At 40.1% G+C, this 11,719-nt stretch overlaps 1 protein-coding gene across 1 annotated transcript; it reads right to left on the bottom strand.

The window, feature by feature from the left end:
* Positions 1 to 294: 294 nt before the first annotated feature.
* Positions 295 to 2,546, bottom strand: LOC103992026 (aspartyl protease family protein At5g10770). The gene is made up of 2 exons (XM_009411580.3): positions 2,354 to 2,546; positions 295 to 1,667 (listed from the first exon to the last, which is right to left on the bottom strand). The coding sequence occupies exons 1-2, from the start codon at positions 2,499 to 2,501 to the stop codon at positions 415 to 417; spliced, it is 1,401 nt and encodes a 466-aa protein (XP_009409855.2). The 5' UTR covers positions 2,502 to 2,546; the 3' UTR covers positions 295 to 414.
* Between the last annotated feature and the right edge of the window lie 9,173 nt (positions 2,547 to 11,719).

The raw sequence follows: 11,719 nt of genomic DNA, 5'->3' as shown, positions 1-11,719 counted from the left end.
GAAATAGCTTTAGCTTTATTCGAGAAATACGTTCATGAGCTATTATATTTGAATGGATTGAGTTAAAAGGCTATGTGATAACATCGTGGGATGTAGAGAATATCATAACACCAACAAGATCTATATTGTAAATAATTAGGCACTCGCATGTCACTGCACAACCGTGATCTTAAAACAAGAGTATAGCTAAATAAATCCAAAGATCCATTTTTATTGTATTTGTTTGCACATTAGTGATCTGCTTTTTAATATGGTATTTCTATTTCTTGTGATTTGTGTGATATGATGCATTAATGACCTGAAAGAAGTAAAATACTCATTACCATGATTGAAGCTTTCCAAATGGACATTTTTCCCTGACCAATCCAAATACAATATTCATTCTTTCATGCCAACTGTTATACATTTATGTATCTAACAGCCGCCGGGGCCAAACCCAATGACATGCTTTGAGACATCATAAACCACGTCCAGCCCCCTCTGTTGCACATTCCCTATTATGCCCAGATCGGTGTCAGCTCTATTTGCAGCGAAGGCAAGGCAAGCTTGCGACAAGCTCGCAATGTACAGTATTCTCGTGATGTCCAAATGGATAGTAGCCCCGCCACCCAAGTGCAACGCCACCTCTGGGACCGTTACTTTGTCGAGTCCGCTGAGGTCGTAGCATGTGTCCAGAATCGACAGCGCCGGTGCCGACTTGTATGTTGTCATCTCCTGCCGGAAAGCCGACCGGAGGGCAGAGTATGCCGTGGGCGGTAGCCTTGTGATCACCGTACCGGAGTCGATGATGGTCCCGGCGACGGAGAACACGGTGGGTGGTACCAACAGTTGCTGACCGCCAACGCTTATAGCCGTTAGAGTAAGGTAGTAGAACGTCGGCGAGCTTGCGCCCGACAGCATCGGGGTGAACCGGAGATCGGAGGAGGGGTAACCACCACCGAATTTCAAGTAGCCTGTCGAGCTCGAGGTCGGTGGCAAGCAGTAGGTAAAGACTCCACCGTACCTTTGATACGTCTGAGAGACAAAGGACGGCTTGTCGCGGCCGAGACCGATCAGGCCGGCGGCCTTGCCGAAGAGGCCGTCGTTCCGCTCGCCGCACCCAAATCGGAAGTTGGGGATGACGTCGTAGGGCGTCAGCCAGAGCGTGTCTTCCGCGTAGAACCCCACCGTGTAGGAGCTATCCCCGTACTGGACCCCGTAAACGCAAGTGGACGAGCTGCAACCGGAGGCGGCGAGGTCGGTGCAGTAGGCGGAGCTGCAGGAGATGTTGAGGTACGTGGAGGAGTGGGAGGGGTCGAAGATTGGGTCTTGTTGCTGGTAGCAGGTGACGACGCAGGGCTGGCACTGAATCCACGTGACGTCGCTCCCGGTGTCGAAGATGACGGTCTGGTCCCTCTTCGGGGTGCCAAAGCCGACGATGACCACGTAGTTTCCGGTGCCGAGGGAAATGCCGCTGTGGGCGGGGATGGACGACGCTGCCAGTGCATCCAGCTGTTGGTCCTGCTTGGGGGCTGTCGAGACTCGGCCGTGGAGGCTGTCGACTCGGGATTGATCGTGGTCGAGGATCTGCTTGTGAGAGAGCTGATGATGGAGGTCGAACGGTGAGCACGGGCCGTGCCGGTCGAGGACCGTCAGGCTTGTTTCGTTGTGGTTTACTCCATCTCCATCTATATGTGACGTGTATATACATTTAAGGAAGAACAAGTAGATGCAAGCTTAACAAAAAGATGATGCGGATGTTGGTTCTGAACTTGGTCAAAATTATCGTGGAAGAGTCTCGGATTTTTGTTTGCGAAACCTACGAAAGATTCGTTGTTTGTGAGTTTTGACCAGTAGGTGTTACTAGTTGTGAATCTGCCTTCCAGGGAAGCCCCAGAAAGAAGAGCAGAGAAAGATAATATAATGGTAGGAAGTTTCCTCAATCATTTGAGGAAGAATCTTGGCTTTTGCTTACGTAAGCGTTGTTGTTTCTACATGTTATGTTATGGGGGCCATCCCAAAAGGTTTATCGGTGGTGAGTTTAGCGTATGGATCCAATGCCGACTGCTTTGTTGTCTCTTTTCGTTGTTGTCTCTTTTCGTATTCGGAACTGTTTTAGTACTTTTTTTGTTTCTTCACCGTCCTTGTTGATCTCTATCTATCTACATGCAATTGGGAATAGGGATACGGAAGAATTGACTGCATAAAGAAGGAACTCAGTTTGTTTCGAGCAAACCATCACAGGAAGGAAACCTGATCTAAGTTTTGATTTGAACGTTGCTTGCAGATTCTTTAATTACTTGACTCTGTAGAAAAAGATCGACACAGCCAGTAGGGATGCGCGGAACATGAACATGAAAGTCAGCACGCACACCTTTGTACGATGAACAAGCATCGCTCGGCAGCAAAGAACGGATTGTGACATGTTGATGGGTTATTCCTCCTCCATGAACTTGCCAGCATATACCAAGAGATGCAATAAGTAAGGCGAGATAGCAAATGACACAAGGAACGGAAGCCATCAAAAAGGGAAATAGAGAGAGAGAGAGAGAGAGAGAGACGACGACGACGCCTCCTTGCTGCTGGATAAATAGCATCTTGTGCAAGAGTACGGCGCCTTGTCCGATGGAAAGAATTGAGGAAGCTTTGGCCAACGTAGGGACCTACAACTTGCTCCCAGTTGTGGAAGCTTTCACGCCTTGGATACATCAAACAAGCAAGCTATAGCTGGCTCGACGGTGACGGGATAACGCCCAGCCTATTGTATCGGTACTATCCTTTCCCCTACACCAAATGTTTAAGATAAGGTATGCGGGCCTTTCAGATTCTTCCTCATGCGCCAAGACGATAACAAGACCAAGAGAAGTGATATCCGCGGTCTTTCGCCTAAACCATGTTACCTGTTATTTCGCTTTAGGCCACACAGATATGATCACGTACTTGATTTCTTTCTTCCCCATAGTTTAACGTGGGAATGATTTGTTGTCATCTGACTGGATTGGACCTCATTCTACTGCAAAACAAGTTTAAGGGTAGAGAGGAAAGAAAAAGGAAATAGAAAAGAATATTGTTCTTGAGACCTGTATGATACTGATGACAGAGATATTTCCTCAACTGCATAGCATGAGATGTGTTTTATTTTTACCTTTACAATTTTACTCTTCATTATATCACTTTATCATATGCATCTCCCTTGGAGTTTTCTGCATTTGATACCATCTCCATTATGACCAACCAACCAACCAACCATATGAAACAGCTTGCTGAACATCTTTGCCGAGCTTAGTCAAACTTAGTCCAAGTCCTCACAGCATTATGGTTCTCCTTCAATATTATATCCACTGTCGGCTAGATATTAATTGTGTTACACGCTATTGATTCTTAGTCAGGAGCCGCTGTTCACTACAGCCCAGATATGGGAAGAGAAAGAAATTGCAAGTTGTGGTCCATCTTATCATCGACTTGTTTCAGTAGCGACCACTTGTGCTTGTGATTCTAATCTCGTGGAGCGTTTGAGTGTGTGTCTGCGAGAGATGATTGAAGAGCAAGCTTTCTATAATAGATGTGCAGTTTGAGGATATCACGATGGCTAATATGAATCACCCACCAAGTTTTATATGTAAAAACAAAGACTTGCTGCATTGACTATGAAGAAACTGTGCCAAAGGAGGGATTAATTAAATACATAAAAGTCTACTACTATTGTGTATGAGATTTATCAAACATAAGAAGAATCATGCATCGAAAGCTAAAGAATTGAGGAACTTGGAATCAGAAATTGGAGGTTGAAGTCCTCAAGAAACCCACTGTAGGTTGAGAAATTAGATGAATATAATTTGGACAACAAGACGTGAAGATATTATATTTGGTTAGACATCCAGAGGTGATCCATTGCTTTGTCTGATATGTGGAATGCACATTTCACATGTACAGGTAGATGCACCAATTTAAACAAAGAGAAGACAGAGCGGTCTATATATATATATACATATGGTAGGTAGCACATGGTTTTTATAGTACTATAATTATTACTAGTACTTATCTTGTGTTATTATTAATAATTATTTTATTTGGGAAGGATAAGCACATTTGACATGCCATTATGGGCTGCAGGTATGGAGAGAGAAGGCCCAAGTTTTAGCTTTATGGGCTGTGGAGAGAAGAGAATCTACTCACCATCGTCAGAATAACGATCGAGGAATTGCGCCATTTTGGTGCGAAAGTTTTTTTGTCTTTTTTTTCTCGTAAGTACTCCAAGTGTAAACCCCGATGTGGAAGTTGGTAATCTGACCACAAGTCTTCATATCTTGTTGCGTTTTAGCACTAGGAAATAGGCTATCAGTGGGTTCTGATCACCTCCGTCATGCTCGTGAGATATTATCGGTTTCCTACTAAAACAATGTTTCTGGAAGTTCTTTCTTATCCCTCTGATGTACATACAGTATGTTTACGAGCGAGTATTCGTCTCTTCCTTTCTTGTCGTTGGAAAAAAATAATGGAATAATTCTTTTTGCTCTTGTGTATCAAATAAGTTTCTCATCAAAATATGAATTTGATATCAAAATCACATATTAACCACAACAGTATAAATAGTAGAGTAATAAATCAATCATACAGTGAGATCAAATTTTTAATATAAAAAACTAAAAAAAATCATGGGATCGTAGTCCACCTCAAATTTCTACTATCAATAGTAAAAATAACAGGTTTACAATAAGCCTTCTTTAAAATAGCAAGAGGATCATATATATCTTGGCCCATATCTTCATCACATAGATAGATCTCATCATAATAGAATTTTAGGTCTTACAAAGTGGGTATAGCAGGAAAGTACCTCAAAGAGGGTAAGCTACAGATCAATACTGTTAGGATTGTAGAGCTTGTTGTAAAGATTCTCTGCATAAAACTTGGATCAAAACTAACAAAGTTTAATCCCTGATTGTCAAATAGAAAACTCAAAATCCTAATTTTTCTCTCTCTTTGTTCTGTCCTCTCGCTGTGTGCCGTCGTCGTTTTCTCGTTGCACGCACAAACGCTTCCTCTCGTTCACTGCCCTTAACTACCTGTATCCCTTCTTTTTTTTTTTTACTTTAAATTGCTAATTTGGGTTGGGCTATAAGCCTAAATCATTAATCCAAGCCCACATATGGGTTGGACCCAACAATTCTCCTTCCCCAACTTATATAGTGGGTTGTATCAAGCCCGTTCTTCGCTTACATGTTTTAAGCTTCTCCTCAGGTAAAGACTTTGTTAACACATCTGATCCATTCTTATTGGTATGCATATTTTCCAATTGTAATTCTTTCAACTCAAGCACATCACGAATCCAGTAATATCTCACATCAATATGCTTGGATCTAGAATGGTATGTTAAATTCTTGGAGAGGTAAATGACACTCTGATTGTCACAGTAAACAGTATATCGTTCCTGTTTCAAGCCCAATTCTTATAGAAACGTTTTCATTCATAAAGCTTCCTTGCAGACTTCAGTAATTACTATATATTCTGCTTTTGTGGTTGATAGAGCAATACAATTATGTAACTTAGATTGCCAATAGACTACTCCCCTTGCAAATGTCATCAAGAACCCCGAAGTAGACTTCCTAGAATCAATATCACCTGCCATGTCTGCATCTGTGTACCCTTCTAACATAGGTTCATCACTGCCAAAACATAAACACAATCTCGAAGTATCTCTTAGATATCTTAATATCCATTTCATTGTTGTTCAATGTTCCTTTCTAGGATTAGAAAGAAATCGGCTAACAACTCCAATTGCATAAGCTATATCTGGCTTAGTACAAACCATAGCATACATCAAACTGTCTACTGCATATGAGTAAGGCACTCTGGATATTTCTTCTTTTTTTTTCTCACTTGTAGGATATTATTTCGAACTAAGCTTGAAATGACCTACAAGTGGAGAATAAACTGCTTTGGCTTTACTAATATTGAATCTTTCAAGAACATTTTCAATGTAGGTCTCCTGAGATAGTTAAATCTTCCTTTTCTTCCTATCATGAAAAATCTTTATGCCAAGTATTTGTTTCACCGATCCCAAGTCTTTCATGGCAAAAGACTTACTTAGCTCTCTTTTAAACTTTTCAATTTTACTAGCATTATGACCAACAATCAGCATATCATCAACATATAATAGGAGAATAATAAAATCATCATATGAAAATTTCTTCATAAACACATAATGATCATATCTAACTCTATTATACCTTTGGCTCATCATAAAGAAATCAAACTTCTTATATCACTATCTAGGTGCCTGTTTGAGTCCATATAAGCTTTTCTTAAGCTTACACACCAGGTTTTCTTTTCCCTTGACTTTGAAACCTTCTGTTTGCTCCATGTAAATTTCTTCTTCTAAGTCACCATGAAGAAATACGGTTTTCACATTTAGTTGCTCAACTTCTAAATTTATGTGGGCAGCCAAACAAAGAACAACTCAGATAGAGGACATTTTTACCACAAGAGAAAATATTTCTTCAAAGTCAATACCTTTCTTCTGACTAAATCCTTTCACAACTAGTCGTGTCTTGTATCTTTGTTGTGAGCTATTATTTTCGGTCTTCAATTTGTAAACCCATTCATTCTCGAGAGCTTTCTTCTTTTTAGGTAACTTTACCAAGTCATAGGAGTGGTTTTCAAGTAAGGATCTTATCTCTTCTTACATGGCTTTAACCCACTCATTCTTATGCTCATGTAGAATAGCTTCTTAGTAAGTTTTTGGCTCTCCCCCATTAGTAAGCATAACATACTCATGTGGAGGATATCTGGTAGATGGTTGTCGCTCTCTAGTGGATCTTCTCAATAGAATCTCAACTGGTGGTGGAGGTCCTTATTCAGTTGGTTCAACATCATCAGTTGTAGGAGTCTCATCACTGACATTCTCACCATAATCTTCTTGTTCATTTCCCTCATGATCATCATGAACTATAGGTGAAGGAATTAGACCCAACTAGACCCAAACTCCAAGGAATATAAACAAAGGTTTTTGGCTTATCAACATTATCACCATCATTAAACAATTGGTCTTCAAGAAACATAACATCTCTACTTCTAATAATCTTCTTATTCACTGGATCTCATAATCTGTATCCAAACTCTTCATGACCATATCCCAAGAAGATATATGCTTTTGCCTTATCATCAAGCTTGGACCTCTCATCTTTGAGAACATGAACAAATGCTTTACACCCAAAGACTCTCAAGTGATTATAAGATATATCTTTTCCTTTCTATACTCTCTGAAACATCACCTTTCAAAGGAACTGATGGAGAAAGATTTATCAGGCAACTATAGTTCTCATAGCCTCCTCCCAAAATGACTTAAGTAACTTGGCATGGGAAAGCATACACCTAATCCTTTCTTCAATAGTTTTATTCATCCTTTTTGCCACACCGTTCTACTGAGGAGTTTTAGGAATTGTTTTTCTCAACCCTGATACCATGAAACCTACAATAATTCTTAAAAGGGCTCTTATACTCGCCACCATTATCTACTTCAACACACTTTAGCTTTTTGCTAGTTTCTCTTTCTACACTGACATGAAACTCTTTGAAAACATCGAGTACCTGGTCTTTATATTTCAAAGCAAAAGCTCAAACTTTTCTAGAATGATCATCAATAAAAGTAACAAAATAAAGAGCACCTCCAAGAGTTCTAGTCTGTATAGTACAGACATTAGTATGAACTAAATCAATAACATCTGATCTTCTATATGATGGATATGTATGAAATATAACTCTTTGTGTTTTTCTAGCTAAGCAATGATCACAAGATTTAAGAGATGTACCTCGTAACTCTGGTAAGAACTGCTTTTTAGTAAGAGTTTGAAGTCCATTCTCGCTGATATAACTAAGTCTCTTGTGCCAAAGATCTATACTTTCACCCTTCTTAATTGGTATTAATCTCTCCTTTATGTAGCTTAGCTTCCATGATATAAAAAGAGTTAAGCTTCTTTTCTCTTGCCACAATTAAAGAACCTTTAGTAAGTTTTTATTTACTTTCACTAAAATAATTAGTGCAGCGGAAAACTTTCGTCGGTTATAATCTAATTCCGTCGAAAACAGTTTCAAAGATCTTTAAATTGAAAGCATACGAAAGTGTAGTTGATGTAAAGCAATGAAGACAATTTGCAATTAAGATAAATAGCAGAAAGTAAATACAAACTAAGATTTAGAGTGGTTCGGTCAATCTTGACCGACATCCACTTTTGGCTTCCTCCTCCGACGAGGTCACTGATGTCCACTAGAGGCTTTCCTTCAATAGGCAAAGGCCAATCACCTTTTACACCCCTCTTCTCCTTTTATCGGGTTTAGGAGACAACCCTTACAAACACTCACTTACTCCTCTCTAAACGGAATTCTAAGTTTAAGGCTAAAGGAGGGAACTCTCAAGTGATTTCTACAGTGTTTCTTTGCTTTTAGACTCTCTATGCTTATGTGCTTTAACCAGGGATGAGAGGGGTATTTATAGGCTTCAAGTTGATTCAAACTTGGAACCTAAAACTTTCCCATCCCGGGTTCCCCGGGCACGGGCGATACCACTGCCTACGCTGGGCGGTACCACCGTCCAGTGTCAGTCTGACTGACAATGCCCTAGCGGTACCACCGCCTGAGGCGTAGTGTTGGGTAGTACCACCGCCCATACTAGTGGTACCATCGCCTGACATAGCCTCGAAAACTGTGCCACGACGGTAAGACTTCTTGGGGCATTGTTTGGGCTTCTTATTGGGCTCAACACAGTTCTTATATGGGCCTAGCTAGCCCCTAATTGGGTTTGCCCAAATCCAAGCTCAATTACGTGCTAACTACGAAATCCTAAGACATTTGCTAAGCAAAACAAGTCCTTATGTCTATTCTTCCGGCGAGCTTCCGACAAACTTCCAGCGAACTCTTGGACTTTACGACGATCTCCCTGGCGAGTTCCAACGAGCTTCTTTGGCAAACTTCGAGACTTCTCGGCTGGTTCCTCCAGAACTTCCGACGAACGTCTGAACTTCCGATGAACTCTCGAACTCTCAACGTAGTCACGTCCTTGACTCTAGGACTTCAATTTGCTTTATTCCGTACTATCATAGTTAATCCTGCACATGTAAAAACACACTTCGATTTAAACAATTAATACTAAGCATTAATCAAGTTGTCCGGCATGTCATTGGTCCTTTGACGCTTCGTCCGATTCTTCAGCGCATCGTCCTCTCTTGCAGCCTATTGCCTAATCAATCAGTTGACTCCGCAACTCTGATACCCTTGGCGCAATGTCCGCTCTTCTTGGCCCGATGTCTGAATCCACGGCTCGAAGCCTTCTATCGATACATCGACTGATCCATCGGCCCGACGTCCAATCTTCTGACATGTTCCTCCAGCCCAATTGGATGATATTGAAACCAAGAATGAAAGATCTCTTGTATTGCAAAGATTTGTATGGACCTTTGTAGGGGGATAGTGCAAAACCCACAACTATGACAAGTGATGAGTGGAAGAGGTTAGATCAAAAAACAGTTAGGTTTATTCGACAATGGCTTGATGATAGTGTCTTTCACCATGTTTCTACTAAAATTTTTGTATATTCTCTTTGAAAAAAGTTGAAAAGTCTCTATGAAAGAAAAACAGCTAGTAACAAAGTTTTTTTTATCAAAAAACTTGTGAACCTAAAATATAGAGAGGGTGCTTCTATTGCTGAGCATTTGAATGAAATGTAGAGTATTACTAACCAGTTATCCTCTATGAAAATGTCTCTTGATAATGAGTTATAGGCATTGTTACTTCTCAGTTCATTACTAGAAAGTTAGGAGACACTAGTGGTTTCCCTCAGTAATTTTGCGCCGGATGATGTTGTCATCATGAGTCAAGTAAAAAGCAGTTTGTTGAATGAGAAGTTGAGAAGAAAGAATTCAGCAACATCTAAGAATAATTCATAGGTACTTATCTCAGAGAACAGAGGAAGGTCCAAGTCTAAAAGAAAGGACATTACAAGAACCAATGTAAGCAACCTAAGAAGAGCAAGAAAAAGGGAAAAGAAGTGGAGTCTACATAGTCAAAGGATAATACTACAACTATAGTACAGGGTGGTGATTATTTGATTTTGTCTCCTTTTGATGATATTTTTTTCTTGTGTGTGTTAGGATCTTGAGTGGGTGATTAACACAGGTGCTTCTTATCATGCTACACCACGGAGGGAGTTCTTTTCTACATACAAGTTTGGAAATTTTGGTGTTGTCAAGATGGGCAACTATGGTACAGCAAACATCATTGGCATAGGTGATATCCATTTAAAGACCAACCTTGGCTATAAGTTAGTGCTTAAAGATGTGAGGCATGTGGTTAACTTGAGGCTGAATTTAATTTCAATTAGAAGACTAGATGATGAAGACTATGATAACATATTTTACAAAGGGCAATGAAAGCTTAGTAAGGGTTCTCTTATTATGGTTAGTGGAAAGAAATGTCATACTTTGTATAGGTTGCAGGCCAAAGCTTATGGTGAACGAGAAGGGGCTGCAAGCTTTTTCCAAGAGAGAGGTATTGCCAGACCTCAGAGGTACTCATATGAACCCTTGTATTGATTGTTTGGCTGGTAAACAACATAGAGTTTCATTTGTTAGTCCTACTTTGTCTAGAAAAATGCATGCTTTAGACCATGTTTATATAGATGTATGTGGCCATTTGAGGATAAAAACTCCTGATGGATCTGTTGATGTTCCTGGTATAAGTGGTGCACTTTATTTTGTCACTTTTATAGATGATTTTTTTAGGAAAGTTTGGGCCTATGCTTTGAAGACCAAAGATTATGTGATTAATGTCTTCAAAGAGTTTCATGCTAGGATTGAAAAAGAGATAGAAAGGCAATTGAAATGCATAAGATCAGATAATGGTGGTGAGTGCATAGGATTATTTAATTATTATTACAGGTCGCATGGCATCCAACATGATATGATAGTTCCTGGTACACCTCAGCATAATGCTATTGTAGAGAGAATGAACCACACTATTATGGAAAAGATCAGATGTATACTTTCACAAGCCAAGCTACCTAAAAAGTTTTGGGATGAAGCTTTAAGGACTGCAGTTGATGAGATCAACTTATCACCATGTACAACCCTAGATGGTGATGTTGTAGAGCATGTATGGTCAGGAAAAGATGTTTCCTAGAGGCATTTGAGAGTGTTTAGTTATCGTGCATTTGCACATGTTCCAAACAATGAGAGGTCTAAGTTGGATAGTAAGACTAAATAATATATTTTTCTTGGTTACTCACGTGATCGGTTTGGTTATAGGCTTTGAGATCCAGAAAAGTAGAAAATATTTAGAAGCAGAGATATAGTTTTCTTTGAGGATCAAACATTTGAGGATATGAAGAAGAAAACACCAACCAAGATTTCTACAGAATGATTAGCAGATTGTGACCTAGTTACTCCTCCAGTATATCAGGGTGATGGGGGAGATATGCAGGAAGATAGTGTAGAGCTTGATGTTGATCTACCTGCAGGACATGTTGAGCAAGAAGAAGTTGGAGAGCAACTTCCCGTAGAACCTCAGTTGAGAAGATCTTCTAGACAACGTCAACCATCTAGAAGATACTCTACAGATGAGTATGTGATACTTACTGATGCAGGTAAACCAGAGAGTTACCAAGAAGCAGTTGAAAGTAAGCAAAAAGATAAGTGGTTAGTTGCTATGCAGGAAGAGATGGATGCTCTTCAAAAGAACCATACTTATGTTT

Source organism: Musa acuminata, chromosome BXJ3-7 (assembly GCF_036884655.1).
Source record: "Musa acuminata AAA Group cultivar baxijiao chromosome BXJ3-7, Cavendish_Baxijiao_AAA, whole genome shotgun sequence".
Taxonomy (NCBI): Eukaryota; Viridiplantae; Streptophyta; class Magnoliopsida; order Zingiberales; family Musaceae; genus Musa; species Musa acuminata.
The sequence above is the reverse complement of the archived record's forward strand: the minus strand, read 5'-3'. Positions and strand labels throughout refer to the sequence as shown.

What these genes read in the sequence shown, in the direction of transcription:
- LOC103992026 (XM_009411580.3), bottom strand. Translation starts at nt 2,501, where the DNA reads ATGGCTTCCGTTCCTTGTGTCATTTGCTATCTCGCCTTACTTATTGCA. An exon ending in TGCTTGTTCATCGTACAAAG is followed by an intron (nt 1,668 to 2,353) that starts GTGTGCGTGCTG and finishes CGTCACATATAG; the next exon opens with ATGGAGATGGAGTAAACCAC.